This window comes from Photinus pyralis, unplaced genomic scaffold (assembly GCF_008802855.1).
Source record: "Photinus pyralis isolate 1611_PpyrPB1 unplaced genomic scaffold, Ppyr1.3 Ppyr1.4_LG1, whole genome shotgun sequence".
In the NCBI taxonomy this organism is placed as follows: Eukaryota; Metazoa; Arthropoda; class Insecta; order Coleoptera; family Lampyridae; genus Photinus; species Photinus pyralis.
In genome coordinates, this window is record NW_022170249.1 from 28,867,456 (window position 1) to 28,893,039 (window position 25,584).

The 25,584-nt window shown below is 38.4% G+C and overlaps 1 protein-coding gene and 1 long non-coding RNA gene across 4 annotated transcripts; both read left to right on the top strand.

The window, feature by feature from the left end:
• Window positions 1-4,063: 4,063 nt before the first annotated feature.
• On the top strand, window positions 4,064-5,071 carry LOC116177864. Of its 2 annotated transcripts, none has more exons than XR_004146772.1 (3): window positions 4,064-4,350; window positions 4,394-4,686; window positions 4,730-5,071. It is a non-coding gene; the product is annotated as an uncharacterized LOC116177864 (long non-coding RNA). The 2 variants fall into 2 exon arrangements; XR_004146773.1 differs by having other exon boundaries at window positions 4,066-4,350; window positions 4,405-4,686.
• A 5,792-nt stretch (window positions 5,072-10,863) lies between these two features.
• Window positions 10,864-20,739, top strand: LOC116177850 (5-formyltetrahydrofolate cyclo-ligase). Of its 2 annotated transcripts, none has more exons than XM_031497007.1 (5): window positions 10,864-11,001; window positions 19,922-20,076; window positions 20,123-20,250; window positions 20,301-20,428; window positions 20,479-20,739. In XM_031497007.1, exons 2-5 carry the CDS (start codon window positions 19,954-19,956, stop codon window positions 20,715-20,717), a joined length of 618 nt encoding a protein of 205 aa, XP_031352867.1. In that variant the 5' UTR covers window positions 10,864-11,001; window positions 19,922-19,953; the 3' UTR covers window positions 20,718-20,739. The 2 variants fall into 2 exon arrangements, with proteins under 2 accessions (XP_031352867.1, XP_031352859.1); XM_031496999.1 differs by having other exon boundaries at window positions 10,924-11,061.
• The last annotated feature ends 4,845 nt before the right edge of the window (window positions 20,740-25,584 follow it).

Sequence of the window (25,584 nt, forward strand, 5' to 3'; positions counted from 1 at the left end):
TTCGAGGAACATTTAAGTGACTTAAGAAACGTATTCGAGATACCACTCGTGTTTAAACGACCTACGAACGTATATTATGTTTATAAAACAGAGCGTTTTGTCCTTTTCCAACGAAATTAATAAGAAAAGCAGATTTCCATTTTTTTACCTGAGCGCCTAATGATAAATACTGGCATATTATGTTAAGTTAGTGTTCTGCCACTGCAGAGTGGTCTGCCTGCATGTGAATGAGGTATAAAATCTACTAGGCCAAATTTTTTACATTCATACCATTTGAAATGATTTAATTCGCACCGTTCTTTTGCAATTAAAATGACACAAAAAGCAACTAAAAAAGCAAACTGGTTTATTTGTTTGTGGACACTGCAGTAGTAAAATATTAAGAACAAATCAAATACAAACACGGTTTTTATAGTTACAGTTAGGAATATTTTGCACAACGGTTTCTGGCCAATATTATCCCAAATTATATAGTAGGTAAAATACGGTTATATATACAGACATGCTTAAATGGCTTACATACTGCTATTCTATTAAAAGAATTAAAGAACTGCACATGAAAAATTAAGTAAATTAATTGACCATTTGAAGGCCATTCCATTCACCAAGTTAATTGTTACGTATTTTTTCGTACTCTGCAGTCAAAATTTAAAGGACAGTTCGGACTGCTCGCCGTTTCAATATCATTTTAACAAATTATTTCTAAAAATAATGTTTTGCCAAACCCTCGAGTAAGACGCCATTTTGTTACGCCTTCACGCACGTTAAACAAATGTAAAAAATGAATTTATTTTTCGGCCTAGTACGAAAAGTAATTGTGAGATCTTTCGTTTCAATATAATGACTTTATCGGCCATCTTGTACTTTATTCGCGGACCTAATTTAATTTTTGCGGTCAATTAAATTGATCTTCAGAGATTTGATGCTGGGTTTTTGAATTTTGAGACTATATAATGGATCTTCGTCCAGACTCGATATGATTATGACGTAATTAATTTGGTAGGCTGTTTATATCGTCAGCGATTTTTATTGTTTGGTATCGGTTGCCATGCATACAATAAACAAAACAAAATCTCCATTGATCCATGGCCTACTATTTAAAAACAGTTTTTATTTTTGGTTTATCGCTAAAATTATAAAAAATATGGGTTGTGAATTGTGATACATCAATGTAATCAAGAAAAATAATGCAAAAAATTTACGTTAAGATATACAGGGTGTTTGGCTTTAAAAAAATACCAATAAGTACTAAATCTCAGAAACGGTGGGTAAAAAAAACGCCACTGATTCTACGTAAAAAATTAAAAATATTTAAAACAAACAGTTTTTACCTTTTTTCTATCTTACGTTATATAAATTATGATAAACTAAATAAAATTAATGATTTCCAAAACACACATAGCTAGATTGAGTCTGTGTGTGGTATTAAAAGATTCAGAAAAAAGTGGCACACAGGCACAGGGTATCTATCTTTAAAAACAGCTGAGGAACACATAATCTCAAAAATCAAAATCATTCGATTAAGGCCCATATAGTAACAATTCAGCATCAAATCTGTGAAGATCAATTTGATTGACCCCATGAATTAAATTAATTCCGTGAATAAAATCCAACAAGCCTATTACCATTTAACACCTATCTCAAAAATTCAAAAATTAAAAATTACACCCAACATGGTGAAATCAAAACCATGGTTTGACCATTTTCTAAAAAAAAAAATTGAGTCATAAACAAAAAAATTCAATATGGCGGACAAGATGGCAATCCAAAGTAGAGAAATAAATTACTTGGTATCTAGATTCTAGAGACATCGCATATTAAAGTGACAAAAAAATCATCTGGCACACGCCCAGGATATACAGAACACCTATTATTAAAAAAATCAAGAACTCTATAACCCGAAGTTGACGCACAAAATGCAAACAAGAGCACATTTATCTAATTTGTGATAAAAAATGTTCTAAATTTTTTTCCCAAAAAAAAACCCTATATCTAGCGGCACTAATGACGAAGTTACATTATCCTTATTGTGTTTACGCATGGAAAAGTCTTACAACAAAATAAAATAATAATTACAAACGAGGTTACAAATAAATACGAAATATGGAAACGCCATTAATTATCTTCGTTTTATTTCACTCACGATAAGGTAAACATTTAGTTTTTCTCCGTGTACAACAAAGACATGGAATATACGATACTTTTGAAGTAAGCATTTGTGCCTAGAAAAGATATGAGTTTCAGGGGATGATTTATTGGGGTTTAACTGTACCTGCATAAGCCAGACGAATGTGTAGCGGTAATTTCTTTTGGGAGTGGAGCGCGGTGAACTATCAGTTCCATAATTTTATGTCAGTTAATTAACTTTGTATAGAGTGCTCCATTTATCTTCAGTTAGTCGATTATTACGGAAACAAGCGATTTATATAAAATGTTCTTCACATGAAAGGGCACATTTTCACGTAACTGTCTCTTAAGGGTCAAGTGTAGGCTAACTTAATTTTTTCAATTAGAAACCTATACTTTTTATTGAATTCTACGTCGGCAAATAATTAACTTTTGTGGGAAACTTTTTTCCCTACACTTTTTTGAAGACACTCTTCTAAAAGCGCGATTTTTGATTAGGAAGCTCTTTTTTCAATTGCCTGAACTAAATTTGGAGACGATGTGCTATAGATCAACTTAAATTAACTGACTCATTACGAATAGCCTCAGTAACTCGTTTTAAAAGGCACATCATTGTTTATTAATTACAAATTAGAAACCAAAGTTGGTATTAACGTCGGTATCAACCATGCCATGATAAAAGTGGTTTTATGCAACAATCGTTGTTATCATTATCACACCAAACGAGACACGAACTCAAAATAGTGCTTTGATGACAAATTTCAAGTTCCGCGAGTGGCTTCTTTAACTAAATCAAAAACCTTTCCCCCTAAGTGGAACAACATGCTATAGGGTAGGTAATATCATTACCGAAATAAGACAAAAGTGGACTAGTTTTGAGTTCATAAGGAAAGTACAATCACGGAAATGATAACCTTTTGTTTTTTAAACGGTGTGATAACATATTTGTATTTTATGGGATATATGTATTTTTTGGAACAGGTTTATGAACAATCGCAACATTTGGGGTTTATTCGGGAAAAAAGTCCTTATTATATTATGAAATAAATGCCGTCGTCTCAAATTAACTTATACCGACTGGAAGATCACGAGAAATACGATTTAAGTATAGTCCAAAATTGGGTTGTAGAGGGGATCAAAACAATCACTCTTTCCAAATAAACCGAAGGTCCAACGTGTTTCGTTTAGAGCCACCCTCAAAAAGGTGGTGAAATTTGCATTTCTTCCTGAAAATCAGAGTTACAAAGAATGGTCGCATGCGAGGTGGCATGTCTTTGAATAGGTTTTGGGGTAGGTATGCCTCCCCCGAGGCCTTCCCGATTTTGCAACACATTTTTTTCAAAATTCCTACCACGAAACGGCGTACTCCTAAACGGGTGTGCGCAAAAAAATTTTGATTTCGACGAAATTTTGTTTCTGGGGGGGAGTACAGTGCAATTAGACCCAAACCTCAACATCCAAAGGTAGTTTCCCTCCAACTGTAAATTGTTCTATACAGTCCATAGATTGTTTGGTAGAAAGTTACACCATTTTAAGCGTCGGGTTTGGATGGGAGGAGGGAGGATAGTTGGAAAAATCGTAATTTAGTTTTGCTGAAAGAAATTTTTAGTTCTTTAACTTTGACATTTGATATTTTTCTTCGTTTTTTAATAAAACTTAATTTCTGTAGGTTGTACAGGGTGAGTCAAAGATTGTGCGGAGTAACTTAATGCCTTGAAGATAAGATTTTTCGATGGAGTGCTTTTGTATTATGATATGGTTGAATATTCTCCACATTTTATAAATATTTGGAATTACACAGGGTGCGCCCACAAAGTAGGGCGCCAAAATGGAACATTTTTTTAAATATCATACCCTGTATTTGAATGCATTTTTGAATTCTACGTGTAATTGTACGTCTTTTTTATTATATAATCAGAACGGGGTTCTGCCTTCAGGTAGCTCCAGCCGGCTGGCCAGAGATCGAAATTCGTATTGATTGAAATTGTTTAATTAATAAAATAAAATAAATAAAAAATTCAAATATTCAAATCCCGATGTTGGGTACGGAGACACCTCCACCGTCTGTCAAATCACCGGTTGACCTTGGGGTCTGGTACGGCGTTTTCTTTTCCCCAACTGGAAACGTGCGGTGGATGTGACAAGTGCTACTAGTTCGCTGTAATGATAAAGAGTTATTACCACCTAAGCCCGGATGCTTATCAAGGCTCGAGGAGATATCAGGTAAAGGAAGTATAGGTAGTTTTCTCCACCAGTTATATTTCAGGTGCTTTTCAGCAAAGCAATAACCCGACCTGAGATGACTTGAACAGGAGGTAATAGCTCTCGAATAAGGTCGGCAAGGATTTACCTGGCGACGGCCCTTACAGAGGAACTTCCACCCGGTTCCAACAACCTCTACTCAAAGTCGGTGGAATCAGACGGCAAACACGGAAGGGAAGCTCTTTGGATTCCAGTCCGGTCGACCGACCGAAGGCAAGAATACAAAGAACTAGTTCTGTGTCCGGTTTTATAAGCCCGCAGGGATTTACCCTACCAGGATTATCTTCCCGGGAACAGGTGAGTAAAACGGCAAAACTAAAAGTGATTATCAAATTAATAGGTCTGGGAAAATAATGAAACTAAAACGAAAAGCTCTGGTGGAATTAAAACGGAAAATAAAATAAACTTAAAACGGATCTCAGGTTTTCGAAACGGGCAGGAATCGGGTCGGGTTCTGGTTCGGGGAATGATTTGAACATGGAACGGAATTAATCGGAAGTGCTCTCTGGTACTTTACAAACACCTTTTATAGGACACACAACAAGGTGGGAGATGTAGAAGGGATTGCAAATAAAGGATGGGGACGACAACAGGCGACATCTAACGAGGGGATTTTACAAAACATAGTACAGGATGTTTCACAAATAAAATTCCAACGTTATCAATTTGATGTTTTCTTACATTATATGGTTAATATCCGAAAAACTAGTAAGTTTTCGATTTGTAAGAAAAATTTGGCATTTGCAAGCGTCAGTATGTTGTCAAAATTATTACTTAATTTTTGATTTCAGGTTTTATATCTTTCATCCTGGGTTAAGTAAAAGTTAAATAAATACATCTCCTATGAAACATTAAAAAAGTAGCTTACAGGGTGTTTTTTTGGTAGGTCCAAAGTTGCAAAACTTCATATTAAAAAATCTCACTTTTTTAAATGGAACACCCTGTATATTTTTCTGTCATCTTTTAGCTCCTCCAAAAACCTTAAACTTTTGATAATAATGTCCTATACCTATCTCTCATATTTTTCAAAATATCTTGGTTTTTCTGGTTTTTATCTTCTAATCTTAAATAAGTTATATGTAATTTACATAATATCGAGGTGGCCATCCAAAAAAAGGCAATTTTTATCTATCTCGTCCAAAACGAAAATCATATCGATTAATTTATTTTTCATACAATTTATTTGAGGTCCAAAAACTGGAGAATAAGTAAAAACATTTGACGTCAAAGAAAATTTAGTTTAACTCCTAATGTCATCCAGTCAGTGATATTAGTTTCATATTTTTTTTCATATTCACCTCGTTATTATGTAAATTAGAACTTATTTCAGATTAAAATATAAAAACTAGGAAAACCAAGATATTTGTTTATGTTTTACTATCAAATTTATTCTCCAGTTTTTAGACTTAAATGAAGTATTCGAAAAATGAATTCATAAATTGGAGGCAAATAAAAATTGCCTTTTTTTGCATGACCACCCCGTTATTATGTAAATTACATAATTAAAACATATTTAAGATTAGAATATAAAAACCAGGAAAACCAAGATATTTCGAAAAATATCAGAGATAGGTATAGGACATTATTATCAAAAGTTGAAGGTTTTTAGAGGAGCTAAAAGATGACAGAAAAATATACAGGGTGTTCCATTTAAAAAAGTGAGATTTCTTAATATGAAGTTTTGCAACTTTGGACCTACCAAAAAACACCCTGTAAGCTATTTTTTAATGTTTCATAGTAGATGTATTTATTTGACTTTTACTTAAACCAGGATAAAAGATATAAAACCTGGAATCAAAATTTAAGTAATAATTTTGACAATATACTGACGCTTGCAAATGCTCAATTTTTCTTACAAATCGAATTATCTTTAAAACTACTAGTTTTTCAGATATTAACCATGTAATAAAAAAGACGTACAATTACACGTAGAATTTAAAAATGCATTCAAATACAGGGGGTTCTATTTAAAAAAATGTACCATTTCGGCGCCCTACTTTGTGGGCGCACCCTGTATAATTTCAAATATTTTTAAAATGTGGAGAATACATATTTAACCATATAATACAAAAGCACTCTATCGAAAAATCTTATCTTCAAGGCATTAAGTTACTCCGCGCAATCGTTGACTCACCCTGCACACAGAAAAAGATGGTCTTTCGGATAACTAAATAAACACTTTATTTGGAAAAAAATTCGATACCGTTACACCCACACACAAATCACTTTTTTGGGGTCTGGGGATTGAAAACGGTCATCAGTTAGTAGTCGAAGTGAAGTACTCGAAGTAGGTGTACATATTTTGGTGAGGAGGTGGACCAGTCTTGTGAAAAGGAATGTTCATTATGTTTTCAGAACTGTTTTTATTTTTCAAATCCGATTTCCAGAGAAAACTCGATTTAAATGGATTTGCAGAGCCGTTTTAAATGTTTATTAAGTACTTAGGCGTTGAAGTTGAAATAATTGAAAGCTTGTGTCAGAAAAAACATCTGACATAAGTGCAATAAGTGCAAAAGCGAATTTGTGAAGGCAGAATCGCCATTTAAAAAAAAATCGAAACAATTTCCACCCTTTGCGCTATAGTGTAAACCGTCATTGTTTTTGAATTTACCAAAGTTAATTTAACACATTCACAAATTCGCTTCATGGCTTTCGACCTATCTAACATTTACTACCCCTTCCCATTTAACATTTTTGGGGTGCAATTCACCCCCTTCTCAGGGTTAAAGTTATGTAAGTAGTATTACTTAATTTAGGTGTGCCCGAGGGGGTAACATCTTCCCGCAATACTGTCACAAATTGTCTGCAATCGCTTGCAATCCCTCTGATTGCTGTGGAAATCTCCCTCACAGTCCCACAATCGCGTTTGCAATCTCACAATCGCCTAAAACAATCCCGCAATCGTTGTGACAATCTGACAATCACATTGGCAATCGTGCACGCCCTCGCCTGTTTTTAGGTACAATCACACGTCACGCGGGGTTAGGCAAAAAAGTTATTGCACCTAACTTTATTTTTTTAAATGGAAGGCCCTGTATACTACTTAATAAACCCCTAAAGCGGATTTAAAAAAGCGGCAGAGCACCTCGGAGTAACCCTACGCATCATTGGATTTGACTCATTTTCAATTGCCTTGTTACATGTGGTATATATGTTAACTGTGCAAAGTTTGGCGTTTGGCAGTTATGGAGTTCACGGACGGACAGACGGGCACCATCAACTTCCCTATAAAGCTTACATCGCTTTCCTCTGCCGCTTAATAATCTACAAATATAGCAGATTAACTTTTAAAAAATATAATACACTAAGGATGATTCAAAAAGGGCTCAAAAAAGGTTTAAAAAAGGGTCAAACGATTTGATAAATACATTTCAAAAAAAATTTGAATCTTTCGGTTTTTTATATCTTATGAATCTATTGAAATCAATATGGAATTTTTGTAGTGTTATATTTTGGAAAAGAGATTCGTAATATGTTAGTTTTTGATTAAAATATTTCAATTTAAAAATGCACGTAGGAAATTCAAAAAATTGTAAATCTCAGAATGAACCTATATTTATTAAAGGAGACATAGCAAGATTTTTCTTAAAAGTTTCTTTATAAGACTGTTGAATAATGTGCCGGTTTAAAATAGGTGTACGGGATCAGGTAAAAAAGTTATAGAACCTAACCCCCGAGCTAACCCCTGACCTAACCCGAGACCTAACGTCATTTTTTTTAATGGAATGCTCGAAAAAGAGCATATTAAATTCACTTTCTAGAAATATAACACTAACGAAATTTAAAAAAGTGCATTAGATTTTTCAAAAAATTTCAAAATGTTTAATTTTTGTTGTTTTTTAATATTTGAACCTTTCTTAAATGTTTTAATTCTTTTTTAATAATTTTGAATTTTTGTTTTCCAGTCCAGTAATTTTGTAATAAACATTTTTTCGTGTCTTTTCATTCTGATATTGACAATTTTTGATTTTCCCTTGCATCTCTGTAAGCGAGCGAATGTTTTCAAATTTTGATTGTGCCATTTTTTAACATTGGCCCAAAAAGAGCACATGCCACTTAGTTTGTCTTTCGGTATGTGTGATTTGAGTGGGCCACACCCCTATTAGATTTATCGGATTGTATAGAACTTGTTCCATTGAAATGCTCTTCTTTTTAGCACATTTCCACAAAAATAAAAAAAATTTACTATTGTGGCCACTTTGCCCGTCCGTCCCTAGTTTTTCTACTCTTTTCGCTATTGGTTCCTTGCTGTCAAGGTTTGCACCAAGGAAGGAATTTTTTCTGTGCCGCTTACGAAAAAAGTTATGGTAAAAAACCCATTTTTTTGAGATTGTATTGTATTGCTGTCTGTCTGTATGCCCGTCTGTCTGTTTGTCCGTCCGTGTGCACGATAGTTTTTGTATTTGCGCAATCCATTTTTTTAATTGTTAAATACTTAAATGTGACTTTTTATGTAGGCTGTAGATGTATGTACATGGCGACCTCGACTATACTTTATAAAGTAAAACTAGTGCCGAGTCAAAAAATATGTTGGGCTCATGCGCAATCGGATTTTTTTAATTTGTCAAGTTATTTAAATGAAATTTTGTATGCAGGCATCGCGAATAAAGATAAAACTAATGCCAAATCAAATAATTTGTTTTGCGCATGCCCAGAAATACCCTGAAATTTGAGGGTAGGGTTCTTTTTATAAACTGAAATTGAAGCAGCAAGTCAAAAATGGATTGCACGTGTGCAACGCTAACTTTCTTATTTGTAGCCGAATTTTTACGAAATTTTAAGTTTAAGTTTGGTTGCTTGCATCTTACAGTATGGGAAATGAATGCAATTGTAATGCGCCGAGTAATGCGCTTTTTATAAATCGTTTACGACGAGGTTTACGATTACCTTTTTAACTTCTTATTTGTGTGTTTAAAAGTACCTATTACCAACTAAGAATTCCCTAATAGCCAACATAAATGAATATGTTTCTTGCTTACGTAATGCCCGTGTATAGCAACTTGAGTATAGCTACCAGAAATCTTTGTCAGTCACCCACAATCATTTACAATCGTCTGCAATCATTCATAATCACATGCAATCACAATGCAATACTCTAAAATCCGACAATCGCATCGCAATCGCAGGATTGTGGTCGCAATCGTACCTAAGTACCCTAAGTGGGCAAAATTGGCATTGACTGTTTTCAGTGGGCCACCCTGTATATGCCCGCCTGTGAAATAAACTGCCGACCCCTACCTCACCCCATTTTAAACGAAAAACTGTAACAGTGTTTTTCCAAATTTTGAATAAGCCTTCATCCAAGTCACTTTTTTGTGGAGCGCATGTCTCACATTCATTAACAATAGTGACGTCACCATTTTGAACTGCTGCGGTCGCACTTAATTACCCTGGCTGGAGGCAAATGATAAGGGCGCAGGTGTCGGTGATTCAACATAAAACATTTTGTTTATTTCTAACTTGATTGCAATTTTTATCAAGCAAATTTAACTTGGTATGGTACAATTGAAATCGCAACTGAAACCTCATTGCAATCACTGTCCACATCTGAAAATTACTTGGACACAAGGAAATCCCTAAAAATCACGTTGAAATCTTTTTAAGGGAAACACGCAAACGCAAAACACACAAAAGCGGAGACCAGAGATTTTCTACCCGGTATTTCACAATTCAGATGTCTGTATACGGCACATGTAAATTACTCACTTGCAGATAATGTGACAATTAGTTATCAGCTGTGTTTGATTGGCGTTCCCAAACGAAGCCTAATCAATTCGACAGGACGCGGAAGTAATTAGCGTGCCAGTATTTACAACAACAATTTAAAAGTTGACCGATTTTATTTGGATTCAGCGAAATTTACGAGTCGGCGGCAGCTTCAACTTCACAAGGAAGTCTAGACATAGCGCAACCGGAAATAAGAGCTAACTTGCAACTTTTGTGTTTAATGTTTATCTACAATCCGCAATGCACCTACACCGCTGCTCTATTAACGGAAAAACCTAATTCGATAAACAGATCAAACAAATGTTGGGCAATATCGACCTTATCGCAGGAAAGGAATGCAATGATTCACGTGCAAATTAACAAGACTGGCTCGAAATACTGGCAAAATTACCCAATAAAAACAAATCACATAACCTCACTAAACTTTTGATAATATGTAATTAAAACCGCTTGAATTACCTAGCTCTAAACGTTTTGTTTCTGAAACAATTAGCGGCTATTGTAGATTTGTTCGAAAGGCCACTAGACAACAACAATTATGTAAAAATCAAATTAGCACAAGTTCAAGTTCGCGTGTGCGATTTTATTCGTTAGCGGCCGCGTTTATAGAAAATTTCCGTGAGGAAACGCGAGCCGAGATGTCTAATTAACAATAGTTTAAATTGAGACAAAAAAAACGCTTACCTTGGTAACTTTAAATTAATACGCGATTGTTTCTAGGAAATCACATATCACACGCGCACCGCACGATCCACATCGCTAGCGCACGATGGCAAACTAACGTGCTCTCCGTATTATTCCGAGTGACGCAGCTGTACGACCGATCGCACAACGTGTGCGCGCCGGATGGCCGTTAATTGTTTTTGAATTTTTCGGGAGTTTTCCGTAAGTGAAAAGTTTCGATTGGAGTTAATTCTCTTTAATGCGTCGGTTGTCAATTTGTATGTAAGTAGTTTAATTCAAATTAAATTCAATTTTAAAGGACACGTTGGGTAGCATGGGTTTTGTCGCCATCTGTTCAAGTTTTTGTTAAGCTATAAGTACAAAGTGCTTCCGATAGGTGGCCTGTTCCACGCGCATTTTTGCAAATTTATTGCGGGCCCGTAGAATAACGCGTGTAGAAAGACGAGGAGTGTATATGTACCTAATACCATGCTCATGTAATTAACAATTTTAGGGACGGAGCTAAGTGATGTGGGGTCGTCGACATCTAGGCGCCATCCCCGAGCGTGTTGTACGAACGTGGAGATTTTTCAGTTTTTAGTGCATTTTTGCAAATTTATTTGTAAAGAGGTAGCTTTTAATGTCACTTTGGCTCGCTGACAGTAAATCTCGTAGAAGAACGCTTGTAAAAAGACGACGAGTGTACATGTACCTATCGGAGCGGTGTAGTTAAATTTCCGCCATCCCCGAGCGTGTTATACTAACCTGGAGATTTTTTGTTTTTTTCTATTTTCTACAGTTTTTCTCCGACTGTCTTCAAATAGGTGTCGTCGGAAAAATCTTGTCAAAACGCACAACTTCTACGTGGCGGAATTTTGTTTTTTTCTAGGGGCGAAATAAACCAACCTTTTGCACGGCGCGCTTCGAGGGGTAGTCGACTTTGGGCGCCCAAAAGCTTCTTAGAGCTCGAATCGCGGTCTCTCTTTCTCGTGTCGCGAATAAAAGCTAGAAATATGAGAAGTACCCCAAAAATTGAATACTATTTTGTGCCGGGTTTTAAGCGAAATTCACCCAAATGCGATGTGCGGGTGAACGGGACGTCGGAAGTGGGTACCGACCAAGCGAATATGGTTGCTCCCGACAAGATCTTATTAGTCGAGATCTTTGTGTTGGTGGAATCAAAACTTAAAAAGCGAATTGCGGGTGAATGCGACGTCTGAAGTGGACACCGACAAAGGGAATATGGTAGCCCCCCTATCTTCTACAGGTTTGGGCGCACAACTCCTGCGTGACACAGAATTTTCTTTTTTTCCGTGTGGGCGAAATTAACCACCTTTTATAAGGCGCGCATTTTCGGGCGGTAGTTGACTTTGGGCGCCCAAAAGTTTTTTAGATAGCTAATCGCGACCGGCGTCAAATTAGCCCCCCACTTTTTGAATTTTCAAATATGTTTATTGCAATCGTTTGTTGGTGTTTGTTAGTCACATTTTCACGTTTGTTGGTTAATTGATTTAATTATTCAACATTCAGAATTTGAGCGTATAATTAGCCCCCTCCCCCCCCCTTTGAATTTTTAAATTATTTTTATTGTAATCGTTTGTTGGTGTTTGTTAGTTACATTTTTACGTTTGTTGGTTGATCGTTATTTAATTATTCGAAATTCAAAAATTTGAGCGTATAGTTAGCTCCTACTTCTTGAATTTTCCAAATATTTTTATTGCAACCGTTTGTTGGTGTTTGTTGGTTACATTTTTATGTTTATTGGTTTATCGTTACTTAATTATTCTAAAATCAAAAATTTGGGCGTATAGTTAGCCCTCCACTTTTTAAATTTTCAAAATATTTTTATTACACTCGTTTATTGGTGTTTGTTAGTTACATTTTAACGTTTGTTGATTGATCGTTATTCAAAATTCAAAAATTTAGGCGTATAGTTAGCCCCCCATTTTTTGAATTTTCAAAATATTTTTATTGCACTCGTTTGTTGATGTTTGTTAGTTACATTTTAACGTTTGTTGATTGATTGTTATTCAAAATTCAAAAATTTAGGCGTATTATTATTATTGGCCCCTCAGTTTTTGAATTTTCAAAATATTTTTATTGCAATCGTTTGTTGATGTTTGTTAGTTACATTTTAACGTTTGTTGGTCGATCATTACTTAATTATTCGAAATTCAAAAATTTGGGCGTATAGCCAGCCCCCCCCCCCCCCCCAACTTCTTGAATTTACAAACTATTTTTATTGGAATCGTTTGTTGGTGTTTGTTACTTACATTTTCACGTTTGTTGGTTGATCGTTACCTAATTTTTAAAAATTCAACAGTTTGGGCGTATAGGTAACCCCCCACTTTTTGAATTTTCAAAATTATTTTATTGCAATCGTTTGGTGCTCGTTTGTTGGTGATTATTAGTTACATTTTCACGTTTGTTGGTTGGTTACTTACTTATTCAGAACTAAAAATTTGGGCGTATAGTTAGCCCCCCTCCCACTTTTTGAATTTTCAAAATTTTTTGATTGCAATCGTTTGTTAGTTACATTTTCACGTTTGTTGGTTGATCGTTATTTAATTATACAAACTTCAAAAATTTGGGCGTATAGTTAGCTTCGCCACCTTTGAATTTTAGAAACATCTGCATTGCAATCGTTTGTTGAGGGTTGATTGGTGATTCTACGTACTATTAAATATTAAGGAATGTCCCTACCGAGGTCCCTACACTTCCTTAAACTTAATTATTTATGTAATCTAAAATAAATCCCACAGTTCTTTCCACACTGTATATATTGTCATTGTCAACATTTAGTTTTTGTTGTTAATTATTAAATTTTTGTTAAATTGTCTTAATGAATATTGACCTTATTGATACCGCTGGAAAGCATTTTTCAGTAGTTTTCTAACGATGTGTCACAAGTATAGGATTGCCATTTAGGATTTTTGAAAAGGGGGACTGGGGGGTTAAGGGGGTGGGGGTTGTCACTCATAACGTCATTCTGATTCCCCCTCGATACCCCCGAAACGGTTTTGCGCGATTTTCAATATCTTCTTTAGCTGATCTCATCTCTCCTTTCAAAAAATGTGGAAGTTTGAAAAAGGGTCATGCCTTTTTTTACTTTTTTTTAATTCTAAGGGTCCTAATGAAGAACTCGAGGACGAAATTTGCGGCCATTTTTCAATTCTACGCGGCCCACTTACTGTACTATTCTGATAACATTTCCGAAGAAATACCCAAATTATCTTATTATGTAAATTTTCTCTTATTTACAAAACAAAAAATTTACTGCAACACTCCAAATGTATTTTACTAACATGGAGATTTTTCAGTTTTTAGCGCATTTTTGCAAATTTGTTTGTAAAAAGTAGCTTTTAATCTCACTTTGGCTGGTTGGCTGGCTGGCTGGCAGCAAATGTGGGCGCGTAGAAGAACTCTTGTAGAAAGGCAACGGGTGTACGTGTATCTACAAGGCCGTGTAATTTGTCAACCTTAGGGACAGGGCTACATGATGTGGGGTTGGCGACATCTGGGCGTCATCCTCGAGCGTAGTTTTCAGTATTTTCCTATCTTCTACTACAGTTTTGATCCGATTCTTTTCAAATTGATGTCGTCGGAAAGATGTTGTAAACACGCACAACTCCTGCGTGGCGGAATTTTGTTTTTTGTCCCAGGGGCGAAATTAACCACCTTTTGCAAGGCACGCGCGCATCTTCGAGAGGTAGTCTACTTCGGGCGCCTTTTACGTTCCGTTGCGAATTTTGTCACGCGGTTTAACGTTTCGTAAATCTCGAATTGCTATCTCTCTTTCCAGGGGTGGATTTAGGCAGGGGCTTTAAGGGCTGGAGCCTCGACAATTGCGATAGTGATTAGTAAAAAGAATGAATCCAATAAGATGCTAATTATGATCAATTTTCTGACTTGATTGATAGAGCGTGTTTGTGTAACTGGACAAGAGAAATTGTTAATAAATTATTATTCGGACGATGTTCACGAATACCTACTTAATTAATTAATTATTAATGGATCCAACTTAAGTCTTACTTCGAGTCAATCCGAATCTTATGACTCTTGCTGCGATTGGTATATTTTTAACATTGCCAATCACAAGTTGTGAAGCTGAGTGAGGTTTCTCGAGAATGAATTACTTGAAAACAGCAATGAATAACTAATGATTCCATCTTGGTCATGAATCCCGATTTAAGAGTTTTGAGAAAATGGTAAAAAGTCATCTGTGTTAATATTTTCGTCTAATGTTACATTTAATATTATTATTATCATAATTTCAATATTTTATTTTACAGCAGATGGCAAATTGACACTTTAATAAATTTGAATGAGTCGCTGTTAGGGTAGATAAAGTGATCACTTTAACCGTTATGGTAGATAAATTGAAACAGATTATTATGCATTCTAATGACCTCTGTCATTCTTATTTCAAATAGGATGCGGAGCACGATGTAAAATGACATTCAGAACATATGACAATTCCGTTTCTAAGGAAACGACCACGACACAAGAACCTAAACTTGCTATTTTTGATGTCTCTTGAATTAAATCTAGAATTGTCAGAAGCTTTACAATGATTGATATGGTTTTTGCTATAATAAAAGTTTTGCTTTATACACCACGATATGGGGAAACTAACCATTTCTCAATGGTTACACTGTCTTTTTATCGTCTTATATAATAAATAACTATTTCTTTGCATTCATATTTGGTGCGTTTACCTTATCTGTAATTTTACTAATAATATTTCGAAGAAATAGTAAAAATAGAAATGAAGATATTTTTCGATATCATGTAAGTTGGGACCCTGAAAATATTAGCCCAGGGCCCCCTGAGGCCTCGGTCCGCCCCTGTCTCTTTCTCGTGTCGCCAATAGAAGCTCGAGCAATGAGAAGTGCCTCAAAAATTAAGTACCTACTATCTTGTGGAAGGTTTTTAGTGGGTGTAATATAAGTATGCACCGAAATAGGAAATCGCGAATTGCGGGTGAACGGGACGTCGGAAGTGGGTACCGTCAAAGGGAATGTGGTAGCTCCCGACAAGATTTTACTGATGGTGGAGTCAAATCTTCAAAACGCGCATTGGAAGGGAGCGGGACATCGGAAGTGGATACCGACAAAGGGAATATGGTAGCCCCCGACAAGATTTTACTGATGGTGGAGTCAAAACTTTAAACGCGAATTGCGGGTGCACGCGGAAAGTGGGAAGCGGGTACCGACAAAGTGAATGTAGTAGCCTTTGACAAGATCTTTTATTGATGGTTGAGTCAACAGTGGCTAATAGAATACTGATCTGCCACACAAAAATGCGCTGAAGTCTCTTCGATCTCACACTAGGACTTTGATAATTTTTTTCTATCTTTCTTCTACAGTTTTTCTCCGATTGTTTTCAAATAGGCGTCGTCGGAAAAATCTTGTCAACGCGCACAATTCTGCGTGGCGGAATTTTGTTTTTTTTTTCTAGGGGCGAAATGAACCACCTTTTGTACGGTACACTTCGAGGGGTAGTCGACCTTGGGAGCCCAAAAGTTTCTTAAAGCGGTTTCTCTTTCTCGTGTCGCCAATAGAAGCTCAAGCTATGAGAAGTACCCAAAAATTGAGTGCTGTTTTGTGCCGGGTTTTTAGCGAAATCCACCAAACTGAATTGCGGGTGAACGGGACGTCGGAAGTAGACCAAGACAAAGGGAATATGGTGGACTCAGAGTTGGACTGGGTCACCTGGGTCACTGAATTAAACTGGGTCACTGGGTCGCTGGGTCAGGTCATACTCCCTTCAGTTAGACCCAGTGACCCAGTTTGACCCAGCGACCCAATTTCACCCGGGGACCCAATTTGACCCAGTAACCTAGTTTGATCGAATAACGCAGTTAAGTCAGTGACCTCGGTTCAAGTGTACAGATTATGAAATAAATCTTAATGCTGGTTTGTTGGAAATAATACTCGATTGCTTGACAACTGCCATTTCTGTGATGTTTGCTTTAATACTGCCGTAAAAAACTTTCCATGTCCCGAAATGTATTTTAGTAATGTTATTTCTGTACAGTTCCCTCCTTATTTTCTTTGCTTCAGGGCTTACCAGTTGCTTACTGGTGTTCATTCACAATTAATTTTCTTCTACCAGTTAGCTTAATACAAATAAATCTTTTCTCTAAATACTTTCATTGACTACTTGACTACAAACTATAAACAAATGCATTTGATTTTTTGGTATTAGTTCTCTTGAATGAAATTGGGCTACGTGCTTGTTGGCGAATATTATTGAGGAAGTTTTTTTTTAAATTAAAAGTTACTTAAAATTGTTTTGGATGCCAAAATGTAAATACCAATACATACCTAATGCTATAAATTCGAATAAAAATTAACCTTAAGACCTAGGGTCAACGGTTTAAACACCGGGTCAAGATGGGTCACCGGCTAAAGCTGGGTCACTGGGTCAAGCTGTGCCACAGGGACAAACTGGGTCAAGCTGGGTCACCGGGTCAAGCTGGGTCACCGGGTCAAATTGGGTCACTGGGTCAAGCTGGGTCAGTAAAGTAACTGGGTCACTGGGTCACTCTATGCTTGACCCAGTCCAACTCTGATGGTGGTAGCCCCCATACAGCTTTCGGCGCACAACTCCTGCGTGACTGAATTTTGTTTTTTCCGTATGGGCGAAATTATCCACGTGTTGCAGGGCGTGCATTTTCGGGAGGTAGTCGACTTTGGGCGCCCAACAGTTTTTTAGTGTGCTAATCGCGACCGGCGGCGTCAAGTTAGCCCCCTCACTTTTTAAATTTTCAAAATATTTTTAGTGCAATCGTTTGGTGGTCGTTTGTTGGTGTTTGTTAGTTACATTTTCACGTTTGTTGGTCGATCGTTATTTAATTATTCAGAATTCAAAAATTTGGGCGTATAGTTAGCCCCCCCCCCCCACTGAGAATTTCTTTAAATTATTTTTATTGTAATCGTTTGGTTGTGTTCTTAGGTACATTTTCACGTTTGTTGGTCGATCGTGTATTAATTATTCAGAATTCAAAAATGTTGGGCGTATAGTTAGCCCCCCCCCCCCCCCTTTTTTGAATTTTTAACATATTTTTATTGCAATCGTTTGTTGGTGTTTGTTAGTTCCATTTTCAGGTTTGTTGGTTAATCGATAATCTCGTCGACAATTTAATTATTCAAAATTCAAAATTTGATCGTATAATTAGCCCCCCACATTTTGAATTTTTAAATTATTTTTATTGTAATCATTTGTTGGCGTTTGTTAGTTACATTTTCAGTTTGTTGATCGATCGTTATTTAATTATTCAGAATTCAAAAGTTTGGGCGTATAGTTAGCCCCCCTCCCACTTTTTGAATTTTCAAAATTTTTTTTATTGCAATCGTTTGTTAGTTACATTTTCACGTTTGTTGGTTGATCGTTATTTAATTATACAAACTTTAACAATTTGGGCGTATAGTTAGCTTCGCCACCTTTGAATTTTAGAAACATCTGCATTGCAATCGTTTGTTGAGGGTTGGTTGGTGGTAGTACTTACTATTAAATATGAAGGATAGCCCCTACCGAGGTCCCTACACTTCCTTATCCTTAATTATTTATGTACATCATCTAAAATAAATCTCGAAAGTTCTTATTAACCTCTGTATTGTACAGATACAGACAAAAATACTTCATTTTCTTATTCTTTGGTCACATCTAATTTCGCAGGCATTCATTTAACGGTCTAGGACACTTCGCCGAATGCCCACAACGCCGACAGGATTTTTTGATGGTCGATATCGCCGACTATGGACACCACACTGACGGTCAGTATGCCGATTGTGCCCACATCACCGAAGGTGTACAAGGGACACTAAGGCGAAAGTGACCACAAGGCACGCCGACCATGCCGAACTACCGACAGTGCCCACATCGTTCACAACTGTACAAATTTTTGAATAATTTAATTACGATCAAACAACAAACGTGAAAATGTAACTAACAAACGACCACCAAACGATTGCAATAAAAATATTTTGAAAATTCAAAAAGTGGGGGGCTAACTATTTGCCCAAATTTTGAAATTTGAATAATTAAATAACAGTCAACCAACAAACGACAAAATGTAACTAACAAACACCAACAAACGAGTACCAAACGATTGCAATAAAAATATTTTGAAAATTCAAAAAGTGGGAGGGGGGGTTAACTATACGCCGGTCTAATCGCAATCTCTCGTTCTTGTGTCACTCGTGAAGCTCGAGCTATGAGAAGTAACCACAAATTGAGTACTACTTTGTGGTGGGCTTTTAGCGAAATTCAGTAGCTTTCTAACGATGTGTCACAAGTATGGGATTGCCATTTAGGATTTTTGAAGAGGGGGGGGGCTGGGGGGTTAATGAGGGGGGGTGTTCCTCATAACGTCATTCTGGTTCCCCCTCGATACCCCCGAAACGGTTTTGCGCGATTTTCAATATCTTCTTTAGCCGATCTTTACTTTCAAAAAATGTGAAAGTTAGGGCATTTGAAAGAGGGCCATGCCTTTTTTTACTTTTTTTAACTCTAAGGGTCCTAAGGAAGAACTCGAGGACGAAATTTGTGACCATTTTTCAATTCTACGCAGCCCACTTACTGTACTATTCTGATAACATTTCCGAAGAAATACCCAAATTATCTTATTATGTAAATTTTCGCTTATTTACGAAACAAAAAATTTACTGCAACACTCCAAATCATTTCAAGAAACAACAATTACGATACCGTAATCGAAGAAATGTTCCGAAAACTTAGCTCCAGAGATAATCCACAATATTTTAGGCCGTTTGGTGACAGCATTTATGGAAAAAGTATAGGGCGTTTTGTTGTTTGTTACCGAAATTGGTAAAACTACGAAATCTCGTAAAAAGATTACATGGTCATGTGAGTATCTGTACTCTTTGTGTTCAACTATTCCTACTGACCTTTGCTGTTAATAGTAAATTACGAGTTTCTGACGCAATTCATTCAACGTCAGTTTTCAGTGTAAATTTTCCATTCAATTTTCCCGATGGACAAACAGCAATCGCAATTGGGATCAATGCAAACGATTGACGTTCGATGGATAAACTCGGCAACGTAATAAAAATAACTTTGTGTGCCAATTTCTCTTACAACATCGGTAATGCTTTCATTTGACTTTATCTTACAGAAGATAGGACCAGTATTACACGATCAGTTACGATGCCATCAGCCGTTCAAGCAGTTCAAGCAGCCAAAAGCGCGCTCCGCAAAACGGTGCAAGGGAAGTTGGCCTTAGTGTCTCGAGACGAAAAGAAAATTCAATCGGAGAAAGTACTTACAAAGGTATTAAAGTAGGTCCTGTCAAAAAATGTTAATTCTTTCTTTGCAGTTATTTAAATTGCCTGCGTTCGTCCGTAGTCAACGGGTTTCCGTCTATCTTAGTACCGAAGATGAAATATCAACGGAACCAATTATTAGACGCATTTTCGAAAGTAGAAAAGCATGCTATGTTCCTAGGTTCATCGTACCGGAAGCTAACTCCTAAACTAACCCGCTTCACATTTTAGATACCACAAGAACCAAATGGAAATGGTTAAATTACATTCAATGGAAGATTGGGAAACGCTGCCTCTTACAAAATGGAATATAAAGCAACCACGCTTGGCGGAGCAACGGGAAAATGCTCTGGATACAGGTGCGTTAACTACTTTTTTCAAAAGTTTGATCTTCTTTGAATTTTTTCAGGAGGACTGGATTTGGTAATAGTGCCCGGAGTGGCCTTTACGGCTGATGGTGACAGAATGGGACATGGAAAAGGCTATTACGACACGTTTTTAAGACACCTTTATGACACACAGTCAAAACCACCAATCACAGTCGCCCTAGCATTCAAGGAGCAAGTTTTAAATGAAGTCCCGCTACAAGAGCACGATGTCAAAATCGATTTAATTTTGTACATTGATCGACCTGAAAACGAACCCTAGTAGATGTAATTTTTTCTCTTCAGTATTATTATGCATTGCGTTTGTATTTGACCTCAATATCACATTCCGTCTCGCATATTGAGAGTGTACTTTGGAAAAATAAATTCTTGTAAAGTTATCTCTCCTTTCGTACAGCCTTGGATGAATCGCTGGTAGAACCAATACCTATGTTGTGGGTGTTCGACGCACGGTCTTTTTAGCGCACTTTTCTACTCTCCTTCTCCGTCACTCTGTTCGTCCCTACTCCTACGGTTTTCAAGATATCTAGTTCGTTCTTTTTGCATTCGGTACTTCTCCTTGGTCGATGACGGTTCGAGGAGCGTCTTCTGCGTACCATTCTCCTGGCCTGGGAAGCTCGTACCCCAGTAACTCGTGGTTGAGCGTCGTTCCTGTAGCAGCGTTTCTTCCTGTACGGAGAATAAACAGGGTAATACTTTATCCCACGTCTTGGATGCGTACCCGTTCTTTATCTCTTGAGGGTGAGTGTCGCGTCCCAAGTGACGAAGGTGAACTGGGGTCGTTGTCCGACACTATGGCTTTGGGAAAGCTTTATTTTCTAGGTGTTGGCCACAACGATGTCGGTGGTGAAGAAACGTAGGGGAAAGGTCTCCACCCACACGCTGTTTTGTTTTCTCTGCTCTTGGAGAGCGTTGTGGTAGGGCTTGAGTTTGTTTGAAGGTTGTTTGGATTACGGATCCCCCCTTTTGGATCCTATGCCATCTTTGTACCAGAACGATGGCGTTCTCGTTTGCTCTCCCGCTTTCTTTGACCTGATCCACTAGGTTGGCTAGTTCGGTCGTCGCAATCACCAGGTTATTGGGGGTTTTGCTCTCCGAATGTTCGATTGTTGGAGGCAGCATGCGGTTGACGTCTTCTGGGGCAGTGAATTACGTTTAATGTGAACTCTTGGAGCCGCAATTCCCATCGGGTCAGCCTACTTTGTTGGTTTTTAGTGCGGTCCAACTATAGCAGCGTCTGTTTTTAGTGTCTGTCTTCTAAATACGGCCGGTATCGTTGACGTGGTAGCGTTTCTGAGCGTTGTTAGGCATGATGCTCCTTCCTCCGAGTTCCTGCGATTCCGTTCTCGCTAGCCTCGGTCTGCAGGACGAATGGAACGAAGAAGTCTGGTCGCTGAGTTGGAGTAGTTGACTGAGGGCGGTACACCACGACAAATTCTTGTAAATATCCGGCAAGGAGCCATTTAACTTTTGAAACGTTGCCCGTGCATTTTTGAGTCCGAAAGGCATTACTTTAAAATGGTAGTTTGCGCCGCCGTCAGGGGTGGAAAATCCGCGGACCTGGACTCTGCCTCGAGCGATACCCCCCAGTAGCCTGATTTAAGGGGGAAAAGGATGGAAGAAAGCTCTGACTGTCCCCAAGTCTCGGAGCGTTTCTTGTATTAATGGCATATCGGTGCTTTGGTCCTTCGTGACCGCGTTCAGATGTCGGTAATCGCGGAAGGCCGTCCTTTTTCTGTATGATTACGTTGGGCGAGCAGTATTCCGATAACTTGCTCCGCTAGCGTCGCTTCCACGGTACGGCGAGAGTTGGAAAACGGAAATAAACTAAAATGAGTTTTGGTTTCTAAGCTGGGATACAAAAATGATCGAGTCTGGAATTTGGTTTTGGTCGATGAGTAATCTGGAAAAATCTGGAAAAAGTGTTCTTTTGAATTACAAAAATCATGCTTGTATGAGGACAAGCAGCGGCACAAAACAAGTGAAGAAATATGAAGGTGTTTAATTTCAATGGATGGAGACGACAACAGCCGACATCTAACGGAGGAATTTTACAACACAGTCTGCAGTAACCGGATGCGGTGTGTGGTGGACGTTGTTGTTGTGGTCGGTGAGCGTGCTCCCGAAGGTCTCCAGAGCGGTGGTTGGAATCCGTAGTGAATTCCGGCGAACCCTACTGCGTCGTCTGCCTTTGGGCGATTACTCGGGGCCTGGTCCCAGTGTTTCGTCTGTCTCGCTTTCGTTCCGCAGTAAATGCAACCTCTTTTGTAGTTTAGCACTGCTCGGTGTTTTAGGAGCCATTCTTGCCCGAAGGTTTGGTTGCTGGGGTAGCTTCCACTGGCACGGTGTCGATGTCCTCGTTGGGGCTGGCGTCAGCCGTCGGGGACGACATGCTCCTAGTATGCATGTTGCGTGTGGCAATGTGCGTAGCAGCAGGTGCGTCTACTGTAGTCGGAGGGCGTAGGCGTGGAATCTCAGAACGGGATTAGAGCAGAGCCGGGAATTGATGGCGCCATCTTCAGCCCAAGAGACCAGATCAATCTCTTGTGTAGGGAAGGTATAGGCTTGCTAAGACACGACACGAGTGGTTTTTGCTGGACAAAAATCAGTGGTATGACTGGCTGTTGGGGCTGTTTATAAACAGTTCGCCATCGAGGCGTCTGGCGTTACGGCCAATGCGCGCTTGCTGGTAGTGCGGTCGATGTTGCAACTTCTTCCCTGGCGTTCGTAACAACCCGCAGATTCTGTGATCGGTCCGTGCAGAATATACTTAGGAAGCGAATTTCATTTTCACGTCGAATCAACGAGAAGCCACGTCTAGAAGTTGGTCGGTCCGTGCGCTCCAAACTACATCCAATGACTGAAGGTGGAATCACAGTTACATATGGTGGCCCGGTTTACACTCACACATACTTGCCTACGTGAAAACATGTCCTACGTGCCGCGAGAACCTGAACACGCCACACTGCGAGTACAAATCCTGGCCTACTCCAACGAACCACTGGCAGCGCGTTCACGTGGATTACTGCTCCTACGAGGGCCAAGACTACCTCGTTATCGTCGACGCATGGAGCCGTTGGCCGGAAATATTTGCGGTCCACACCATGACAGCTGCAGAACTCATACGCCACATGCGATATGCCTTTGCTGCATCCCCAGCCTCTTGGTATCAGATAACGGCAGTCAACTAGTCTCCGCATATTTTAACAATTTTCTATCTCGAAATGGATGCAAGCACCTTACATCAGCCCCTTATTTCCCTCAATCAAACGGTTTAGCCGAGCGTACAGTAGGTACCTTCAAGCGCTTCCTAAAAAAATTTACAGAGGGGGATTGCCATGCCAAGATTGCTCGAGCGCTTTTTGCCATGCGAATTACACCATGCAGCGCCACGGGTGAAGCTCCTGCTCAGCGAGTATTCAATCGCTCTTTACGAACGCCTTGGGACCTCCTCAAACCATCAACTACAAAAACTCTCCCAAATGATGACTTATCAACACCGTTTATTCCAGGCCAACACATATCATTTCGGGACCGTCGAATAGGTGCGCCAAAGTTCTCACATGGCGTGATTCTCGAAGCATTGGGCCACAGAATGTACCGCCTTAGAGACGACGACGGCGAGGAGCACATCCGCAACAAGGGACAACTGCACCCCGGACCACCTCCTCGAAGGAGGCGCCAAGCTAAAGCTAGCCCCAGTTCTACTAACACCGCCCTTCTGCTATGGGACGATGAAGACAGTGAGCAGGTAACTCAACAATCCTCATCTTCACCGAGAGAAGAGCCTCGCGTGTCAGATACATCAGAGCCTGCACCGTTAATACCTACAGAAGACGATATATCTGACCTTCGTCCACCAAGCTTTACACAACCGGACTGCTCACAGAATAGTAAACATGAATCCAGATTTCCGATGGCAACTGAAAACCAATCACCACTTGCCGCTCCGCGACCGCTACGACCAGCACGGGACGTGCAAGCGCCAGCTTGGATACGCTCAGGCGAATACGAAATTTATCTCCCACGTAGTTAACTATCTGAACATGTCCTATTTAAAGGGGGGAGGTATGTTATAACCACACTAAGGTACGCTAGCCACTTCCACTTCGAACGCGGGCGCCGAGAGGATAGACACGGGGCGTGACTTGTAATCATCGTCCTCATTCAGTGGCGTAGAGATATAATTTTCTTTCCACTAATAGGTATAATAACAAAAAATCGTATAGAAGGAGTAAAATATATGCTCTTGGTAAAGTAAACAAAATAGACAAGGATGGGAAAGTATGCGGATTTAATATAATCATTGATTACAAATCTAAATATACATGTGTTCCAGTAGTATAATTAAGGCCAGTTTACTATAGCCACTACAACTTGACAACTCCCATTAAATTCACTGTGTTGATCAATAGCTACAATTGACTGGTTGGTCTCAGGGTCATTACAAAGGCAGAGAGATTCAATAATAATTTATTGTTTATTGGTCTCAAAATGTATCCGCACTCGTAAAAAAAACTTGCACCTGATATCCATATTATAAACTCACACGTTTAGCTGTAAAAACAAGTTTTGATAGTACCTACTGCATATTTGATGAACATTTTCCGGTGCAACCTTTGGTCGAAATCACAGTCAATGAAGCGTTGTGAGCACAAAAGCAAATTTCGAGACCTGTTCTTGAGATATATTTACAAATGTTAGGTAACCATTTTGCTCGAAGTACTGGTTCGTTTGGAAAACTAAGAAACATAAACTAGGTACCTACAACCTCGCCTACATCATGATAAATGACATGTCTTACCGATGAAAGGAAATGCCCTGTTTCTTCCCTTTATGAGAAATTTTGCATGATACGCAGCTAATCATTCTCAATTCACAAAATTGCGTGTGATAAAAACACTATGCGGCAGTTAGATATTTATATAAACCAGAGCACAAACCGATCCGAAATTATTAGGTACTTTAAAATGGCAAATTTAATAAAATTTGAATTTGGTGGAAAAGTGACAGTGACAGGACCCGCGTTTTCGTATGTCAAATAATGGCGGCCAAAATGTACCTTCACGGGAACCTATCCACGCGAGTGGCCTCTATCTGTGGCAACTTCCGTCTACAAAAATTCTTAC